General features: G+C 36.1%; 2 protein-coding genes across 2 annotated transcripts; one reads left to right on the top strand and one right to left on the bottom strand.

The window, feature by feature from the left end:
• Window positions 1–79: 79 nt before the first annotated feature.
• Window positions 80–3,302, bottom strand: LOC116286302 (uncharacterized). Its single transcript, XM_031692773.2, has 4 exons — window positions 3,167–3,302; window positions 3,029–3,066; window positions 1,897–2,222; window positions 80–868 (listed from the first exon to the last, which is right to left on the bottom strand). Exons 1-4 carry the CDS (start codon window positions 3,285–3,287, stop codon window positions 535–537), a joined length of 819 nt encoding a protein of 272 aa, XP_031548633.1. The 5' UTR covers window positions 3,288–3,302; the 3' UTR covers window positions 80–534.
• Window positions 3,303–3,577: 275 nt separating this feature from the next.
• LOC116286309 (cell division cycle 5-related protein) lies at window positions 3,578–21,545 on the top strand. The gene is made up of 22 exons (XM_031692782.2): window positions 3,578–3,719; window positions 3,866–3,969; window positions 4,244–4,274; window positions 4,577–4,707; window positions 5,485–5,612; window positions 6,728–6,824; window positions 6,919–6,969; window positions 9,683–9,759; window positions 10,061–10,164; window positions 10,586–10,665; window positions 11,185–11,266; window positions 11,487–11,645; window positions 12,275–12,446; window positions 13,830–13,975; window positions 14,604–14,684; window positions 15,350–15,443; window positions 15,776–15,897; window positions 16,673–16,972; window positions 18,139–18,228; window positions 19,277–19,360; window positions 19,676–19,804; window positions 20,458–21,545. The coding sequence occupies exons 1-22, from the start codon at window positions 3,675–3,677 to the stop codon at window positions 20,572–20,574; spliced, it is 2,424 nt and encodes an 807-aa protein (XP_031548642.2). The 5' UTR covers window positions 3,578–3,674; the 3' UTR covers window positions 20,575–21,545.
• Window positions 21,546–22,332: the final 787 nt, after the last annotated feature.

Below are 22,332 nucleotides of genomic sequence, written 5' to 3' on the forward strand. Positions count from 1 at the left end.
AAATTAACATTGGTAATGGGAAATGTATGTTTCGTTTTATGTCTTAGTGTGTGTTGTAAGATATTATTTGAAAAAGCAATTATTTGATAGGAGTACAGCTTTATTTCCAAAGTTTATGGATTGAGAAATTTTGGGCTTCCTGTGGCGTTAGAGACTTACTCACTTAACAATGACATAGTGGCTTCGCCTCTGCTAGGCAGAACCATAACAAGCCAAATTGACAAGACAATGAGTATTAAAATCTTCTGAACCACATCAATGTAAGAAAAAGCATGCTACCAATGATAATCTCTCACCCATGAAGAGCATTCATCTCAAAATGTTTTAGAGTGGGACATGACTTTTCTAGTATGACCATAATTTAATCGAAATATGGCAACTAATTGGAATAAATATTATTCTGCACTGACTAGTGACTGACTAGCCTTGTGTTTGCGTACAAACACAACAATGCAGAATAATAGTTATTCAAATTGGTCGCCAATTTTTATGTATATGGTTGGGTGGGATTGGTAGTATTTAATGATATTAACATCATCTTCGCTTTTTCTTCTTTCTCACTTGATCAAACCATTTTTCAATCTTTGCACTTTCCTCTTTAGACTGAACAAACGTTGATGGTTCTGTAGTATAAGGTAGGGCTTCCATAGTCTCATTTATGGAGCTATTATTAGGAGGATAGTCTCTTAGGTACCAGAGTGCTGCTTTGTCTCGTTTCTCATGTTTAAGTACTTCTATTTTTTGGATATTTGGTGAGTAAAGTTGGAAGTTTACTTCCATTGGCTCTCCATCAATTACATTACGCAGAGTAAATGTTGCACCCAGTGTGTTCTGCCAGTGGTTCTTGGCCATGCAAAGTCCTACGAATCTAGCAAAGAAGAACAAAGAAAATTAATGTAAAGTGTGATGCCAATTTTTACATCTCTTTTTCAATTAAAACTTTGCTGGCTAAAGAATAGTTAGATTGCACATATATATTATAGGGTTATAGCCCTGTAGATGGCCAGCATGACCAAAAGCTTGGCAGTAAAATAAACCTATACACTGTAAAACGTAGTGGATATGGTATTTTTTTTTCAACATGCATCTTATGCACAACAATACCAGTAGTCATCTGACTGGTGTGATCCTGAATTTTCTATTCAATATCTCAAAAACCAAAAGTCAAACTGTGGTAATGATCAAACTATATCAGTGTATATGTATGTATGTTATTTACTGGTCAGGAGGTCCAGACAAGGAAAAACTATGCCAGAGGTCTTAACATATGAATCAAGTCCGTTAGGCTGCGAGGTCCATTTTTACTGTGATTCCCAGTCACACTCGACCAACTGAGACCTAAATCACAAACAAAAAATTGAGTTTTGGTGGAAGTCAATCAAAAGGGTCTCTTAAACCTGTCTAAGGATTCCCATTCCAACTTTCAAATGCTTAACTGAAAAGCTATCGGTATTGACTTATCTGATCTTGAAGAAACTCAAACCATAGTCATAGCAATAGCTTTGCAGTCCATTGTTTAAGATCTGGAGCCAAAATCCTGTGACATTTTCAATATCCAGAGTGAGAAATTCACAGCCACAAGAAGCATGGAATAAGGACAACGGTTTTTACACTGGTTCATGCGAGTATTCACAACAGTCCTGGTGTAGAAACCAACAGAAACAATAGAAACCCTTTTGATTGACGTCCACCCAAACTCAATTTCTCGTTTGTAATGAAGGTCTAGTTGGTTGCATGTGACTGGGAATCACAGGAAGTCTGAGGCACACTCAAACAGCCAATTAGAATCCATGTTTTTTAGGATACCAGACCCGAAAAGCATAAACAACATAATTTAACCCCCACAGTAAAAATATTCATTCTCTTAGCAAAGTATTGTGAAAGATAATTTCTTACCTCACTTTACCACGAGGTACATATGGATCAGCACGAGTAACTGCTACTATACTGCCCACACAGAATTCTGGGACTTGTAGTCTTTTGATTCTTTCATAACAATCCCTCTGTTCTAAATATGTCATAACATCTACTCCTACTTCTTCTGGAGTGGAAGGAAATTCCTGTTGTGTTTGATCACATTCCTTCCACAAGAACCTTGGTTCAGGAGTCTCTCTTAGCAATGCTTTTTTGGCATTTGGTAAAGTTTTGTAAATGGAATCTACCTGGACTTGAGAAGCATCCTGCTTGAACCAGAGTTCTGGAGTAACTTGTGTAGTGATTTGCTGAGGTAAACAAGAAAAATAGGTTATACTGCCTCCAGAGGGTTTTTTTTCTTTTCCTTGTTTGATTTCTTTAATTTTCTTGGTGGGGGTGGCAGGGATCACGTAAAATGCATTTCCACAATAGACCAGTTTCGAATCCCAAATTACCATAGTGTTCCTTGATTACAGACTCATTTACACAGGGTTAGTGTTATATCTGTGTTTATATATTTACAAATACCAATGGTAAATTAAGGAATGCATAACTTCAACAATAAAAACACTTTGAAACTTAATGGACCTTGACTGGAACATGTGAATATTCTGCACAACATTGAGGCTAACCCTGTGTAAATGAGACTGTAATCCAAATACATAGTGGTAATTTGGAAGTTGAAACTGGTCTATTGCAATTTTATTGCATCCCTGGCCTTACTTCGCTTGTGTTAAAAAAGGCTTTTTATCCAAACAGTTACCTAATGTACCTCTTGGGAAGTGGTGGGTGGCATGATTGACGGCATTTTTTGATGGGGAGGGGTGAGGTTTTTTTGGTTGAGAGGATGAAGTATAATGTTGTTTCAATTACCAAGGAGGAGAGTTTTCTTAAAACTTTTTACGAAATGTTGACTTTATTTGATTTTTTATATCAAGCTCATCAAGAGTTCCAAAATCTAAAAATGAGGAAAACCATACAAGAAAACAGAACACGTGGGAAAGTAACTAAATGTACATAAGCTCATTGGTACAACTGTATATACCGTATGTCCTCAAAACTCGTTATATATATATATTAAAAAAAGTTAGTATTTTAAAATATCAAAACATACCTTTTTCTTCCTTTCTTCGTAACTGGCTTCAGCAGACCCTACAAGGAAAGATTTCGGGTTGATAGTAAGCTACATGTTGTGCAGTCAACAAGAACAACATTGCATAACTTTATTTCAATCTTTACTGTTTACACGTACCCTTTGAGGTATCCTTTGTAGACCAAGGTATATTTAAAACACGCCTTGCTATTTTGTTAAAGTATTTTTCGGTAACAAACGGAGACAAAAATCCAGTTTTTGCTCGAAACCGGTGCGCCATCTTGAAAACTACGCACGGGACACAGCAGAAAAGGACTGGAAGCAATCCGATTCAACCCCGAGAGAAAAACGAAAAATTATTGACTTAGCAATTTTGACAAAAAATCCCTTCTGTGAATTTTTCAATTTCTATTTTATCGTTTGAAGCATTTTTAGCTTCTAAGTTCTCTCGAAGTTTATTAAAATTGTGTAATCTTAATGTTAAAGCTAATAAATTTGATTGAAATTAAAGTCGCACGAATAATTATCGACTGTAACATGCACGCAAAGGATCACTGATCATTTCCCCACGAGACGGAACTAGACGGATTTTATTACGAAGTAGTTGCGTCCAAAGAGTCAAAAGTTTGCACTTGAAAAACATTTTAAAGCAATCCAATAGTCCACCATGCCTCGTATTATGATAAAAGGAGGTGTGTGGCGGAACACAGAGGTAAGAAACCAGTTAAATTCTTTGTTAATCGCCATAGTTTTGTTTCCCTTGTCTTGTAAACGAATAAGCTTAAATTATCGAGTTTTGGATGTATGTATGATAATTCTGTGATTAAGCTTAAATATGTTGGATTGGCTTTTTCGCAGGATGAAATATTGAAAGCAGCTGTTATGAAATATGGAAAGAATCAATGGTCTAGAATCGCTTCTTTGTTGCACAGAAAATCTGCAAAGCAGTGTAAAGCAAGATGGTAAGAAAACAAATCTCTTCACTGTCGCATTAGCCTTTTAAATTTGGAATCTAATTCATGCATGGTATTTCTGATTTATTATTTAATTAATTTATCTTTATATTCAAAGTTTTTTTTGCTTGATTCTCATAGAATTTTTAGGATGAGTTACAAAATCCGTGGTTTCCTCTAGGATCCCTGTGGTTTATTAAACCACAGGTAACCCAGTCAGCTATTGTTGCATGTAAAAAAAATAATCACAATATTTTATTGACTTTTTAATCTTCTGTTTTAGGTACGAATGGTTAGATCCAAGTATTAAGAAGGTAATTAATGGGGATATTTTGTAGGTCTTAACCTTAAGTTCATTGATTTCCATTTTTTCTGTAATGTGTAGTTCCAGAAATTATCTTTATCCCCCGCCCAAGAGGAATTTTGAATTTCCGAGGGGTGGAGGGGCAGAAAAAGAACAAAATTACAGAGTTTGTATGAAAGAAAATTGGAATTTCTGGGGGGTAGGGAGGTGTCTTAAAAAATTCCTCTGGGGGGGATAAGGATAATTTTTGGAAGTACATGTATACAATATGAAATCATAAATCTTACTGTAGTCTGTGTGTCGTTTGTCTAGACTGAATGGAGTCGAGAAGAAGATGAAAAGCTGCTTCACTTGGCAAAGCTAATGCCGACTCAGTGGAGAACTATTGCACCTTTAATTGGCAGGACAGCAGCACAATGTTTGGAGAGATATGAATACCTTCTGTACGTAAAACATCTGATTAGGAAATAACTTATTCTTTTTTGTTTTATAACGTAAAAAAGTGTTTTTGCCCCATCTGTAAAGAGTATAAACAAAAGAAGATATAAAAAAGGATACAAATAATTTTTTCGATGAAGGCGGTCAAATGAGGGACAAGGGTTGCCCTGATATGCAACCAGTCTGGTCGAACAAAACCTTCTATCAAATACTGCAGCTGAAAAAAAGAAGAACAAACAACATGGTAGCTGCTTTGTGTCGCATTGTACAGTATCTCGGTCCTTTCCACAGCTTGGATTCACTTTTCACTCGAAATTTCTGACCCTGCCAGAGTATACTTGAAATCTTGAGTGAACATTTTTTTTTTCAAATTTAGAGTGTATATATTTTTCATATTCCATATCCTAATAGAATAGTCCCATCAGAGTGTGCCGCCAGATCAACTTTCACCAGCCAAAACCATTAATTTATCAGACGAATGCCTAATTTGCAGGCTTGTATATACTCTCTTAAATTAAAGTTTTGATTGGTATGTCATTATCATGTATGTATGGAGAGTTAATACCATGTTTCCCACTTGTGTGGAAATTATTACATAAATGAATTATTTAAACAACAAATACATTATTCTTATATTCATTAAAAACGTTCGTAACTATAGTTGAACCCTTTACAGTAAATAAAATTGACCACGTGTAAAGTGTTAACCTAGAGCCTAAAAAACTAGAAATACAAGACCTTTAACTATTCTATTTTGAAATCATTTGGGTATCTGTTTACAGTGATCAGGCACAAGCTAAAGAAGAAGACAGAGAAGATGATGATCCGAGAAAGCTTCGCCCAGGAGAAATTGATCCAAACCCTGAAACAAAACCAGCACGACCAGATCCTATTGACATGGATGAAGATGGTACATTATTCTTGGTTTTCATTTATTTCATCATGAATTTCAAAAGCGGAATTTCGCATAATAATAAAATTAAATTTTCATAATCTATAACAACATATGCTGGTCAAATTTCAATGCTGTAAAGCATTTTGTTGTGGAGTTATAAATTAGTAAACATGATGCAATTTTAAGTAAAGATGTATGGAGCGGCCATTTTGGTATTCCAAGTTAGTTCACCAACATGGCAGAAGAAACTTCAATAGCTTATGATGATGGAATATTCAATATTTTTGTTTATATTTTACTGAAACATACTTTACATTGCTAGGTGCCTAACCATGGCCATCCAACCTATTTTTTTATCAATGCCGTTGAATCCTTTCCCGCCAAGTGTTTCCATCAATTAAAAGACTTTTTACGAGTATCCAGTGTTAGCCAGCAAAGGGACCAAATAAGGTATCACCTAGGCAAATTCCTAGCCATTTAGTTTTTGTTGCAAAGAGACTACTACGAAATAATTTTGAACTTTGTGGTCACGCCAAGTAAGTTCACGTGCAAATGCATAAATTCTCGCTGTCTGATTGGCTAACTAGTTAAAAATAAGTTGGGTGGCCATGGTTAGGTGCGTCGCACTGTAAATACAGTAGATGTCGTAAATGTGTCTAAGCAAAAAATCTTTCAGCAATTTTATGTATTTGAACAATATCTTTATATTTTCATCCCTACTTAGAAAACACATGATTGCGTTATGCAAACTTCACCTTCATAACTGGGGAACCAAACATCAAAATGACTTGAAATGTTTTTTCTGTTGTAATTATAAAATTTAGTGGTAGGGTGCGTGGATGGAACCTCTTGGAAGAGCCCCATGTAGGTGTGGTGGCTTTAAAATATGTTGACCTTCCACAGAAATAATTTTAAGATTCTCCTTTTTTAAATACAGGTATTTTTTTACGTTTGAAAAGAGTATAATCATCATTATTATTATTTGTTGTCCATACAAACGCAAAAAGAAACATGATCATCATTGTCCCAACTAGGCCTCACTGGTTCTTATTGGTAATCTCTGTATACTATTGCCATTGTATGTGTGTTCTTAGCATATGGTCTAAATATTGGCAACTATTTTGTTTTAGAGCTTGAGATGCTGTCTGAGGCACGTGCTCGTCTAGCGAACACACAAGGCAAGAAAGCTAAAAGAAAAGCCAGAGAAAAACAACTTGAAGAAGCAAGGTACTGTACTTGTGATGTCATTTATGAGAGAATGTCATCTTCATAAATAATCTTTTGAAGTTTTGTATTTATTTTACTCATATTTGGATTTCAGGCGTCTGGCAGCACTGCAGAAGAGGAGAGAGTTACGAGCTGCTGGGATTGAGTAAGGACTTCAATCTTTAAAGACTGTCTGCCAACACTAGTACCAACATTACTGACAGACAGTCATTTATTATCCGATCCTCGTGATTTATTTTGGCATATTTATTACTATATAGTTTTGTACTGCACTGTTTGTATGGAACTCATAGTTAAGGTGGCTGGACCCCCTCACGCTTGACCGCTACCTTCCACTTTTGGAACGCTAGTGCATAAACGTCTTTTATCCTATTGCAAGTCTTTTTTGCACATAAGTCACATAAAGATTGAATTAATGTTTGATGCAATTTTTAGTGAGATCGGACGTCATAACACGTGATTATGATGAAATATTTGATTTGGTTAAGAAAATAAATTTAGCCTTGCAGAGCGTTCAACACTAAAATGCTTCGTACCACATAATTATATACTAGATGCCTTCATTTGTGGGGATTTTTGAAAAAATCTATCTAGCTAATAATGAGACATTTGAGATTATTTAAATATAGTGCATAATCTACTTCAAAACTAAACAATGGATTTCATACGGCCGAAATTAATATTTCAGAGCTATATATTCACAAAAGTTATTGCTCATTTAGTTTTACTCTGTATCTAGTTTTAAAAGGAACATTTTGAAGGTAATCGACTTATGCGATTTTGTGAAAACGTATAGTGCAGAAGACGGGGTAAACATTTGATGCGCTCTTTTCATTGCAGTTTTCTAGTCAATCTTACTAGATCTTCCATTATTCTAAAATTCGCTGATCATTTCTCTCAAAATTACGTCAGGATACAAATTTGAACTTAAACTAATATTACACAAAATTGCAAGACTATTGAACTCATTTAAAGCGATCTAAAGCGAACGAGAAATACAGAAAACATTGATCGTTTCCCAACGATTTGATGCTCTGGGAATTCTATTGTTTGCTAATGATCATAACATCAAATTCTTTTGCACCATACATGGTCTCATCTCGCTTGGCTGCTTTCCGATTTACCCCCGAAGTATGGCTCTTTATCTAAACTCAAAAGTCTTGCTCGCTTCTTTCTTGAAGTTTTAATTTGAGGCATGTTCGCCGATTCTATTCACTTACACTGACAAAGTACATCATGACAAACGTCCCACGTTTGAATAAAAAAAACAACTGTTTGTTACCAAACTTCGGGGGTAAATCGGAAAGCAGCCAAGCGAGATGAGACCGTGTATGGTGCGAAAGAATTTGATGTTATGATCATTAGCAAACAATAGAATTCCCAGAGCATCAAATCGTTGGGAAACGATCAATGTTTTCTGTATTTCTCGTTCGCTTTAGATCGCTTTAAATGAGTTCAATAGTCTTGCAATTTTGTGTAATATTAGTTTAAGTTCAAATTTGTATCCTGACGTAATTTTGAGAGAAATGATCAGCGAATTTTAGAATAATGGAAGATCTAGTAAGATTGACTAGAAAACTGCGAGGAAAAGTGCGCATCAAATGTTTACCCCGTCTTCTGCACTATACGTTTTCACAAAATCGCATAAGTCGATTACCTTCAAAATGTTCCTTTTAAAACTAGATACAGAGTAAAACTAAATGAGCAATAACTTTTGTGAATATATAGCTCTGAAATATTAATTTCGGCCGTATGAAATCCATTGTTTAGTTTTATCCTGACGTAATTTTGAGAGAAATGATCAGCGAATTTTAGAATAATGGAAGATCTAGTAAGATTGACTAGAAAACTGCGATGAAAAGTGCGCATCAAATGTTTACCCCGTCTTCTGCACTATACGTTTTCACAAAATCGCATAAGTCGATTACCTTCAAAATGTTCCTTTTAAAACTAGATACAGAGTAAAACTAAATGAGCAATAACTTTTGTGAATATATAGCTCTGAAATATTAATTTCGGCCGTATGAAATCCATTGTTTAGTTTTGAAGTAGATTATGCACTATATTTAAATAATCTCAAATATCTCATTATTAGCTAGATAGATTTTTTCGAAAATCCCCACAAATGGAGGCATCCAGTATATAATTATGTGGTACGAAGCATTTTAGTGTTGAACGCTCTGCAAGGCTAAATTTATTTTCTAAACGAAAACAAATATTTCATCATAATCACGTGTTATGACGTCCGATCTCACTAAAAATTGCATCAAATATTAATTCAATCTTTATGTGACTTATGTGCAAAAAAGATTTGCAATAGGATAAAAGACGTTTATGCACTAGCGTTCCAAAAGTGGAAGGTAGCGGTCAAGCGTGAGGGGGTCCAGCCACCTTAAATTGCCTAATACAAATTAAGATACAACGTGACACTGATGTATAATATGATATTTAAGACATAAAAAATATGTATATATATATATCCATATGGGTAAATTTTTATCATTACTGTTTCATTAGAAACACCAACGCAGCTCATCTCTCCTTGTATATAATATATCTGCGCTTTGCAAAAATTCTGCAAATATAATGAATATCGATATATTAGGTGCATTATGGGTAATCTTTTAAGCTGGATTAGCGTAACCCGGTGGACCGGGGGGGGGGGGCCTTCAGCAGAAAAAAACGGTGCTTTTTTATATTGTTTTGTGTTGTGTTGACGGAAGAAACTCAATTAGTCCCCCCCCCCCCCCCCCCCAAATTTTGGCTGGATCCGCCCTTGCTTAATCCGTCATTAATTATTCGTGAATTTTACATATACATATACATCAAATCGTTGTTGTTTGTTTATCAAATTGAAGAATCAAGAAACACAGAAAGAAAAGAAGAGGAGTTGACTACAACGCTGAAATTCCATTTGAAAAAAGACCAGCACAAGGTTAGCTGTGTACCTGTTTACATGTAGCCTAATTTGAAATACCTTTATAAATATATATTTTAATATAAATATTATAAATATAAATTTATATACCATTTATAAATAGTGAACTTTGCAGGAGTAAGACTAGAGTAGGTACTTTTTGCAAGAGTAAGACTACTATTTTTGCCTTACACATGTCTTATGATCCACACTGAGAATTCTCATCCTTATAGACCTTGATATTCAAGTCCAGCACTGACCATTAAACTAGTTACCAACATATTTGATCATCTAACTCTAAATATTTGTTATAACACAGGGTTCTATGATACATCCAATGAGAATCTACCTGAGTACCAGCCAGACTTCAAGAAGTTAAGACAGGACCATCTGGATGGAAAGATGAGAGATGAGATTGAACAGGTGTAAACACTTTGTTTATTTAAATCTACAACAGGAAGATATACACTCAAATCACAGGGCTCAGAGTGTGCATATTTTCTTATGTTAAATATCTTGTCCAGAGTATTGTGGTCAATAGACCTATCCCGAATTCGCTTGACTGACCACGAAACGATGGTTTGAAGTCGAGACTGAACTTGATTCTTTTATTCTTTTATTGTTTCGTGACCAGTCCAGTGAATTCGGGATAGGTGTATTGTAAAATCATTTTGGGTTCTGTGTTCTATGTTTTGAACCAGGCAATGATTTTGAACTGAGTATATCTAGTAACGCCTAGTATTTAGTTAAAGGTTTTCCTCAATTTCCTGGAGATTATATAGATACACATATTTTTATCATTGTTTATCTTCATTAAATCAATTTTTTTTTTGTAAATTTTCAGCAAGAGAGAAAAAAGGACAAAAAACGAATGGAAAAGAAGAAGGACAGTGATCTTCCCAGTGCTGTGATGCAGATCAATAAGTGAGTGAAATTAATTAAGTTTTTGAATGATGAAAAAGGCCGCTCCTGTTTTCACCTGAGGGGAAAAAATGTAAAAATGTCAATGGCATTTTTCGACCACTGCAGGGTTGGCTCATTTGGTTGAGCATTAGACTGTTGTGCAGAAGGTCTTGGGTTCAAGCCTTGGTGGCAGGATCAACACTCAGGGTCTTAAAATAACTGAGAAGAAATTGCTGCCCTTGTAATGACATCTGCGAATGGTTAGACTTTAAAGTGGCTCGGATGACCACTTTAAATGGTGGTCCTGTCTCTCCACAGCTCATCATTACTAACCAAGATCAATGGGATGTAAAAGAACCACTGAGGGGCCTTAGAAAGAGTGCTATATAAATAGTGTATCTTTTCAGTGAAATGAGTCTTTCCTTTTTATGATCTTTTGATTCTGAGTCTAGCTTGTTAGCAATATTTAATCCCTTTAAATGCATTCAATTCAATCTTGTCAAATTGATGTCTTAGATTGATTGTTGTATTTTTTTTCAGACTAAACAACCCAGACCATGTGAAGAAGAGAAGCAAACTTGTTCTCCCAAAGCCACAGATTTCAGATGGAGAATTAGAAGAGGTTGGACAAAGAATATGTTTTAATTCTTTGTGTTTTTACATTAGCTACATGTACACTACCATCTTAGTTACCTTATCACATACACATACTAATTTTCAAGCTCTCCCTGCTTCCTTCCTTTTCTAAAAAGATTTATTTATTTCATCACTTGCTCTGCTTTTGAGCATTTAAAGTTTTATGCTGTTATTAAAATTTTACAAATTTAGTACCTTTTTTGTAGATCGTTAAAATGGGACAAGCTAGTGAAACAGCAAGGGCAGCTGTAGAAGATGGCAGTAGACCATCTGATGCTCTCCTAAGTGAATATAATGTTACTCCTGCTATGAGTCAGGCACTCAGAACACCACGCACACCTGCTGACCAAGACACTATCATGCTGGTCAGTATACTATGGTTATTCTTAGTGTTGATGATATAGAATATTTATTTGAAAAAAACTATTGGTAGTAATTGTTTTAATGGTATTGGTGTTGATAGAAGTGATCATGTGATGTTGGTGGATAGAAGATTATTAAAGCAGAAAAAGGGCCTTTCTCATGCAGCAGCCATGTTGGCTGAAATAATAATCTTTCGACTGTCTATTCTCAAATTCAAGAGCTTCAGAATGAGATTACACTTGCAGATAATAAACATGTCTGCTGTATGACAAACGTCCATTGATGAGAAATGGTTATGGATAGGGTTGCAGTGATGATGAAAGATGATGGCAATGAAGTTTATGCTTGCTGATAATAGCATGGATAACATAGAGCAAATTTTGTATCATTGCATTTGAAAAAGTAATGGAATTGATAATGATGCAGTGCCCACATTCTGATTAGAAAATGTCTAGCCCATATATCATTATTGGTCTCAATTCTGTACTGTAAAAATGTTATGTTCTATGCCTCTTTGCAGTCATACAAATTTACTCTAATGCAGTGGTTTGAATAGTAAGATTGGTTATGCACAGCAAGAATTACTGCACGATTAAGAAGCATTATTAAGAAGGATATTTTTTAATAACAGGAAGCTCAAAATATCCTGGCATTATCAAATGTGGACACACCTCTGAAGGGCGGCATTAATACACCTATGCATGAGAGTGATTTCCAGGGTGTGACTCCAAAACCACAGGACATCCAAACCCCAAATATGTTGTTAGCTACTCCATACAGAACACCTCAAGGAGATAGTACAGGTAGAACCATCTAACATTTTCATAAGAGAAAAAGATATGCTATATATTCCTGCATGTATATGTTGACACCGCCAGTGCTATAGTGAAGTATTTTGTTTGGATTGTGGGCGTGTTCACAAAGTATGATGTAACACACCACATAGCACCCTACCACGCCACATGCAAGTACACCACTCCACTCCACTCCACTCCACTCCACTCCACTCCACTCCACTGCGCTACACTGCACTGCACTGCACTGCACTGCACTGCACTCAACTCCACTCCACTCCACTCCACTCCACTCCACTCCACTCCACTCCACTCCACTCCACTCCACTCCACTCCACTCCACTCCACTCCACTCCACTCCACTCCACTCCACTCCACTCCACTCCACTCCACTGCGCTACACTGCACTGCACTGCACTACACAACACCACTGCACTACACTACAATACACTACACTACAGTGTACATTACACTACACATTACACTACGCTGCACTGCACTGCACTACACTACACTACACTACGCAACACTGCACTACACTACACTACGCAACACTACACTATGCAACACTGCACTACACTGCAATACACTGCACTACACTACACTACACTACACTACACTACACTACACTACACTACACTACACTACACTGCACTGCACGGCACTACACTACACTACACATTACTGCTCTACACTACACTACGCTGCACTAAACTACACTACACTACACTACACTACACTACACTACACTACACTACACTACACTACACTACACTACACTACACTACACTACACTACACTATGCAACACTGCACTACACTACACTGCACTGCACCACATGACACCACACCATAAAACACTAGTGTGCTAACCCTGCACTAGCATCCAGCTAGCTACCCTAAAATAATAAAAATAAGAATATAGAGTTCTTGAAAATGCATCTAACAAAGTTCTTGATGCTTTTTACAAAAGGAGCAAAATATAGAGACTAGGTATTTATTTACAGTAATAACTATTAAAATGAATTAACATTAGAATGAATTACAATGTGTTGATAACAAATAAAAATATATAAATAAATATATGTATAACTCAAACATAATATACTTATAATATAACATTTACATTGCAAGATTGTAACGATAAGTAAGTAATAGTAAGTAAGAATGAAAACCATCAATATGTAGTGAATTCATTTAGCTAATTATGATAGAAATCCATGGGAGATGGCAAACAGGGAAAAACTATTGTCAAAGCGGTTGGTGTTACATTTAAAAATGGTTAAAGAGGGAATGTATAAATATACCAAAAAATATAATATACTAAATTCCACCTAAATATTTGGCTTAATTTTTTTGCATGTGTTGCAACCTTTATAAAATGTGTTTGTAGGCAGTACACCACGTACGGGAGCTACCCCACTTCAGGGTAGTGGAGCTACTCCAGGACGATCATCTGTCAGGGACAAACTCAACATCAACCCAGAAGAGGCTCTGATGGAGGAACAGGAATCAGAGTATGCCATGAAACAACAACAAGTAAACTCATCTACCCTATCCAATGGACCCTTCTCAAAATTATTTTAAATGTGGGGCCAACATGGAAATACAAAAGAATTGCCACAAAGTCCATTGACTGACAGAGGAAATCCTCATTTCTTTTGTGTTTTCATGTTAGCCTCACACCACGATAATTTTGAGAAGGGTCCATTAAATTGGCACTCTGATTATTTCAATTCCTTATGAAACCAAATTTGCACCCTGTATTATGTTATGAAATAATAAAATCCATGAATTTTTGTAATTTTTTGAAATCCATTTTTTTTGAAAAAAAATTTCATCCCTGAAAGTTGTCTCAATGATCAATCTCTATCATCAATCTATCAAGCTTTTTTTAAAAAATGCTATTTTTTCTGACCTATTTTGCTGCATGACTAGTAACTTGTGATCAATAGATAAGCTCGGTAGATGGTATCAGTATATGTTATGTTGGAGTCACCTTAAGGGGGTAGGTGACCTGTTAGTGCATATGGCCTAATAGGCTAACTAAGCCAACTATGAAAGGGGTTCTGGTTAGTGATTGGTAGTAAGATGTAACAAGGAGAGTGGATTCTAAGAGAACAGCAAGACAGTAACATTTGTTTTACTCTGTGTGTTTGATATATAGAATGAATTAAAGAAGCAGCTCAAGGCTGGTTTGGCCAATCTCCCAGCACCATCAAATGACTTTGAAGTGGTTCTGCCAGAGGTATAGTATGCAATGGCCTATTATTTGCATTGATATCTGTCCTTTGTTTATTGACCATGTACATACATTTTGTATGTAGGAAACTTTTCGACACAGGGCAGATATGCAAATATACAGACATACAGATATACAGATATACAGATACACAGACATACAGATATACAGATATACAGATACACAGATATACAGACACACAGATATACAGACATACAGATATACAGATACACAGATACACAGATATACAGAAATACAGATATACAGACATACAGATATACAGACATACAGATATACAGATACACAGATATACAGACATACAGACATACAGATACACAGATATACAGACATACAGACATACAGATATACAGATATACAGATATACAGATACACAGATACACAGATATACAGATACACAGATACACAGATACACAGATACACAGATACACAGATACACAGATACACAGATATACAGACATACAGATATACAGATATACAGATATACAGATACACATATAAACAAATAAATTAAAATGTATGCTAAAATCTGAAACTTCCCTCCCCATGCCATAATGAATGTCCAAAGACTGTATTGTATCACAATTAAGGTCTAGCCAAGTAGAGGCATCTTCGTTGCAAGAAGTTACCATATTTGGCATATTTTTTTCCAGGCACCAGTAGGAGATGAGGAGCAAAAAACATCTGAATTTATTGAAGATGCAGCTGATGTGGATGACAGAATGCTTGCTCTACGTGCACAACAAGGTACTTTGATCCATTTTGTAATTTTAGAACTCTTTTATAATTGTAAAAGATAATATAGTTACTATGTTTTTGAACTTCTTTGGTATAGTACATCAAACATTTTGGTTGTACTTATTTTCACTTTCATCACGTAAATGAAAATAATTGGAAGATTTGAAGGATTTTTCAAGGCATTCCACAACAATCTATGGAATAGTTTTCCCGGTGATGCTATGCAAACTCGTGAATTGAGTTTCATCAAAACCTACTTAATTGTAGTGGCTGTGTAAATTGGAGATTAAAGACGATTTAAAAAAACCTAAACCAGTAATTCCTAGTTCTTTGTGTTACAGAGGAGTTGGAGCGAAGACGACGATCTCAAGCTGTGCAGCGGGACTTGCCACGCCCTTCCAATACCAACACTTCTGTTCTTAGACCCTCTAATGTTGATGCACCTCTTAATACTTTACAAGTGGTAAGGGATCATGTTCTTGAGAATTATTTTATATTTTGGTCAGGACGACTATCACCAGCATTAAAGTTCAGTACCAGGCTGCAAATCGGGGGGGTGAACAAGTTAAATTTAAAACTTTTCCAGGAGGCCTTTTCTGAGTTAAAAAATTAAGTCGTATTTTGATCTACAATACATTTAAGGCATGGCGAAAAAAAGATGTTTGTACCCAAGGAATTCTCAAATGAAACTGCATTTTTACAACAACCTGCATCTTTCCTTGATTCTTTTGATACCTATAACAGAAATTACAGCTATGTGCGAGTGTGAGCATACTCAGTACTAGACATCATCCCACATCGAACAGCGAAGTTCCAGCTCCTGTTATGAATAGCTATTCAAACCTTTATTAGATAAGAAGTTTGTGTTTGTATAAAGTTCGAAAGTAAGTTTTGCGTAACCTTTATATAGAGATGACATTAGACCGTTGATTGATGAACCTTTAATTATCGATCTGCTAACATTTGCATATTCAGACCCCTCACACATGAGTTAAAAAGGGGTTATGCCTGGGCGCTCCTAGTCAATTCAACTATGAGTTTGCAACATTTGCCACCAGATAGCCTCCAATGAGCATAATTCTGGATCCACTGTTGACCATAAGTCATTGTTGTCATTGTCCTTATTTTCATGAGCATTTTTCAGTGTAATTATCAGATCATAGTTTTCCAGAGTCAAAATTTCTGTTACTCTTTCATCTCTTTAATCATTATGATGTATTTTTTAACGCTAATCTTAGGCAGAGGAATTAATCAAGAAAGAGATGATAGCAATGCTACGCAACGACATCGTCAACCACCCAACAAGCCAACAGATAGAAGCTCTGACCAACAAGAAAACAAAAAACACAGCACAGAGTGTCATCACTGCAAACAGAGCCAAACTGGAACGAGAACCGCTAGATAACTTCACAGATGAAGAGATGGCCAATGCTAAAGCCTTGCTGGCAAACGAGATGGACATGGTGAAGCAGAAAATGTCTCATGGTGATTTGCCCTTGGATGCTTACTCCAAAGTATGGGAAGAATGCTACAATCAGGTAATAATGATGATGCTGATGCTGGTGATGATGATGATTCACATTTGGATATGATCAAGGAATGTGCCCAAGGAATTGCGTTACCTTCCCCCTCCCCTACCCCCAGGGTGAGCTAGAAGTTGAATAATACAAATCGATCTTTCTGAAGGTCAAAATGCATGCGTTTCAGGAATTTATATTCATCAAAGAAAACGAAAGCCCGAATAAACTTATGTGTACTTCATATTTATTTGTAATAGTATTTGTTGCCAATGTACCTTTAAAATACATCATGATCAGAATCGGATCATCTTGCATCTCGAAGGAAGCCATGGTCAAGCGCGTAATATTTCCTTAACATATTAACTGACTAGTTTATTTTTTAGTTCTGATCTTGGATCACAGAAAATACTGCTTTGGCTAGCTGAATCAAAGCATGAATAGTTAACCAAAATGATCTAATGGCCATGAAGTTTGAAAATGTTTAGAAATCCTTGCTTATTAGAAATCCTCGCTATCTTTCTCGCTAGAAAATCGAATTTATCTAGTAGGGAGCTATGGGTCACATGTTTTATCCCGTGACATTTATGGGGAGGCCTAGAAGATATACCACATTTGAATAATAAAGGCGGGGGCTAGCAAAACCTTATACCTTTCACGTTAAGACAGACCAATCTTTGCTCATGACAGCATGACATAAAGCCCTGTTTTCCTTCAATGTTATACTGATGGATATTCGCTTCTTCGCGCAGAAAATGTCGCTTCGTTGGTACATTGGGCCATGGCATTTGGAATTTCTTTACTGATAAATAATGAATCCTGGTTTACTGATTTCTAACTTAGCTCGGTCTTGAAATACAACAGTAAATGAACATGCGTAGACATTAATCACGTCATAACGTGGCTCCTCCCTCTCTCGAACATTTGAATACTAATTGATCGGGAACCCTTTGGCAAATGCTCGTATATGTCTCTTGGATGAAGCGCTGAGGCCACTGGGTAGTATTGCGCAATTTGATCATTTTTTCGAGCAGAAAGTAAAACAAGAGAATAGTGGAATACAGGTATCCCAGTAATAACACTTACGTAGGCGCCAGATAAGCATAATTTACTGCTGGTGTTATTACATGGATCAAGCCCAAAAGACATTTTGCGACACTAACTCAAAATGTCCTGAATCTCAACAGGTTTTGTTTTTGCCATCACAACAAAGATACACACGAGCTGCTATGGCTAGCAAGAAAGATCGACTGGAATCATTAGAAAAACGCTTAGAGGTTAGATATTATAGTTTGCTGTTTGTCTAGGAAGAAGGGTGGGTGCTTGCCCTACGGTGAGCTATTGATGGTTCTTAATTATTAATTCTGGTTAAAAAGTTCTTTGAGGTTTCATCATATTTCATCCCAATCTGTTCAAGATTTAACTCCACTGAACCTGACTTTTCTTTATATGAGACACCTTTTTGAAGTTCATTACAGAATATGCTAATGTCTTCATGCTCGACATAACGAATCCTGCTGGAATTTTTTTGTGGCAATACTTAAGACAATTCTTTATTTATTAGCTTTCAGAAAATATCGCGATTTAGAGGTTACGTATTTCGCAACACTTTAATTTCGCGTATTTGCGAAGAAACGCCTTTCTAAGTCACATTAATTTTGCTTATTCCATAGAATGAGTCATACATTGTCAGTTTTAATTCAAACAAACAGTTTCATTGAACAAAACAACTTTATTAACTAACAGTAACAACAACGAGAAATAGTTCCTATTGTTTAGACATGTTCAGTTCTGGTACTTATTACTCAGTTGACGGCCTTATTAAATAAAACTAACAACAGGAATGATAAATAGGTCGTGTGTTTTTCTTAAATTTAAAATATTTATTTAAATGTGCATTATAGGTGGTCCTATACGCGCTATACCTCAAATTTTGCACGGACAAAATTCGCGAAAGTGTCGCGAAAATCTCATGTTATAAGGTACTTTTGTGGCAAAATCTTGTAAAGTCCGTGCAAAATTTGAGGTATAGCGCGTATTGCTTACTATCAATCACGTGACTTTTTTGGACTTGACTGGGGGGCAACTAGCGGAGGGCTAAGTCAAAACATATCAAAATAATTCCTCAAACTATTGTATTTGACTATTTTCACGACATCAAACCACAAAACAAGAGATCAAAACAACCTCCAGGATTCTACAAGCCATCAAAAAAAGCTTTTACGTCTATTGATAGCAACCTATAGGGGTCCAAATACCCTGTCCAAAAAAAGCCCGTATTGATACCTTAACATTAACCGACTATCTTGCTTTTTCCCCTTCCAGTTAAATCGCTTCCAGATGACAGAAGAAGCCAAACGAGCTGCAAAAGTAGAAAAGAAACTCAAAGTACTCCTTGGTGGTTACCAGGTAACGACGAATGTATGGTTTTGTGTCCTCTTAGTAACCGTTTCTATGGGGATCGGGTATTCATCGAGTTATGCGCTTCGAGTTACGCGTATTTCGAGTTACGCGCATTTCGAGTTACGCGCTCGACCACACCGAAATGTCTCACAAGCTCAATATTTTAGCTAACATATCCGGATTTAAAACCCTAATGGTTGAAAACTGATTGGATAATCGGATAATAAGTGCTGCTAATCGTTGTAACTTTAGGGAGATCCGGCTTCAAAACAGGAATTTTTTGAGTTGTCTCGTTAACGCTAGGTTTGTTCCTTATTTCAGACGCGAGCTGTCGGACTAGCTAAACAGATATCAGACGCGCATGAGCAGTTGGAACAGACCCACGTCGAGATGAAAACATTCCAGGCATTACGAGAACAGGAGCTGACAGCCATTCCAAAAAGATTAGAGGTAAGTTATCGGTTTCATTTTAATAGAGCCTTTAGCGTAGGATTTCCAGAGAGTTGCTCTTCGTTCACTGCATTGTGCGGAGATCATGCGTCCAGACTGAATTAGATACGAGTTGTAACCCTCATAAGGCGCACTTTTTTGGAGATAAAAATGAGTGTCTTGAAAAGGAAAATTCTGAGGTTGTTTAGGATTCCTAAAAGGATATTTAAAAAATACGTCACTTCTTGCGTGCTTTATTACTGAGCAGAGCACGGAAAAAGCTTTTTTATATGTTAAACAGTAACGACAACGAGAAATAGTTCGCATTAATTAGACATGTTCAGTTCTGGTACTAATCTTTCAGTTTATGGCCTTATTTAAAGTAACAGTAACAACAAAAACGAGAAATAGTTCGTGTATTTTCATGTCTAATTATGACATTTAATATTCATTTAAATATGCTTTTTTGAAAATCGCGATCTTAAGGTGTGGCGAAAATTTCATGTAATAAGGTATTTCTGATTAGTTTTTTTTTATAAGATACAAGTTGTAACGCTTACAAATTTGACTATAAGGCTTGATTTATTGGAGATTGGTTGTTTGAATGATATATGTAGTCTTAATTCACTGACTTATAGTATATTTGTTTTCTCTTCATTTCCTCATTCTTCTAGTCCCTAAGAGAGGATGTCCAAAGACAAACAGAGCGTGAACGGCAACTACAAGCCAGTTACGCACAGCTGTTATATGAACGCGATAACCTGATGTCAAAACTACAGATCGCACAATAGTACCCTGTTAGACCAAATGTCACACCCGATACCAGAAGAAACACATGGAATGTTGGCCTGTTGTCTTTTATTATTATTATTATTTGAAGGACAAAAAAAAGATTTTGATCTAAATGATTAATAATTTGATATAAACATTGTGTTGGGGAAAGAAATTGCAAATCAGGATAGTCCGACGAAGCTTGATTCCAAAAGAACAAATCATTGTACTGATGACTCCTTGAGGGCGAGTGAAAACGTTTGCCTCCGTTTGTATTACCAAACTCATCTGTGTGCAGCCTCTTGCCCTAATGTTGGGACGAGAGAGAGGGCTGAACATTTCTACTAAATTCAATTAGACCCTTTGGCAAAATGGCGACCGCAAATTGCCCTATTTCATAATGACGTCACAGCTTGTTTACATGGGGGACAGAATCACCGAAAATAATGAGAATTTCGACAAAATCTTCTTTCTCTCCGAAAGTTTGGCTTCAAATTGTCCAGCTGTATGTTATGTGTCAAGGTTTATCCTTCGATATTAATAGCATTTTGTTAATCCTTCCTTCTCTGTTTTGTAAATGCAATTTATTGTGTTTTTTCCTTTGTATTTTTGTCATTCTGTCCCCCTCTGGCGACCATAATCCTTAGCGTTAAAACAATAGAATGTTTTGATGTGACAGTAATGATAAAAAGGTAAATTATACACTGTGAAAAGATGAAAAAACTCACTAAAACAACTTACGAACAGTGTTTTGATGTGACGTCACTATGAATAAATGAAACTTCATCAGTCGGTTCCTTTCATATTTTTGTCTGGTGGCAGCGATAAACGAAATTTCAGCGTGTAGCTTGCAGACAGGGTTCGCATGTTTATGAAAATTGCAGTAAGACAATTTCCGGTATTATAGTACACTCTACAAAATGACTCGATTCTGATTGAACAAGAGGAGTACAATTAAATCCCTAATTGTACTCTGTGGAGTCCTGATTAAGTTGCTCATTTTATTTTTGTGTATTATAAACAAAAAATCGCACAAAACATCACTCTTACCTATGAATACCGAATCATATACTCGAGATTGTGCGATTTCCTATAAAAACATATTCTCTACTTTCACATACCCATAATGCCTTGCGTCTTTGGGGGGTAACCAATCAAAAAACTGTCCCAAATTGAAAGGTTTCTTAATTGAATTTATACTATACCTGCTTTTATCTGTACAATACTGATTATCAGTTTGTTCCAAGTTATCTTTGCGTGTACAGATCATCAAGAGTTTTGGTCTTACAGAAAATGTATTGACTTACGAAAAAAGTTTTAAAATTTACCTTAAACGTCTTGCTTCTATCTTCTTCTGTTTACTTCTTCATTTTAATTTTGGATACCAAACAAGGTATTGTCAACATTGTCTGAACAGCCTTCAGCAAAATAAGTGGGGTTTTACCCCCTGGTTACCCCACAAAGACGCAAAATATTTTATTTGTGTTGATTGCTAAATCAATACAGAAAGTCGTCGATATAAGAATATTTTGACCTTTTTACCCGTCATCTATCCGTCTTCAAACTCACCACCATTTCGAAAATCAGAGAGCTGGAACGTGACGTCACGAATGGAAATAAAATTGTTCCAGCCATTTGCGTAGATACGCACCCTTTTTCCTGTAGGAGCCCAGTACTGATGGACACTGTTATTTTCTCTCATGAAAGAAAGTTTTGTTGAGAATGACCCTTATTCAGTTCCTCTTTTTCGACACCCTTTTTGCCATGATTGACGTGGA

Source organism: Actinia tenebrosa, unplaced genomic scaffold (genome assembly GCF_029948245.1).
Source record: "Actinia tenebrosa isolate PJP-AT-01 unplaced genomic scaffold, QUT_ActTen_1.0 PGA_scaffold5__44_contigs__length_20552954, whole genome shotgun sequence".
Lineage (NCBI taxonomy): Eukaryota > Metazoa > Cnidaria > Anthozoa > Actiniaria > Actiniidae > Actinia > Actinia tenebrosa.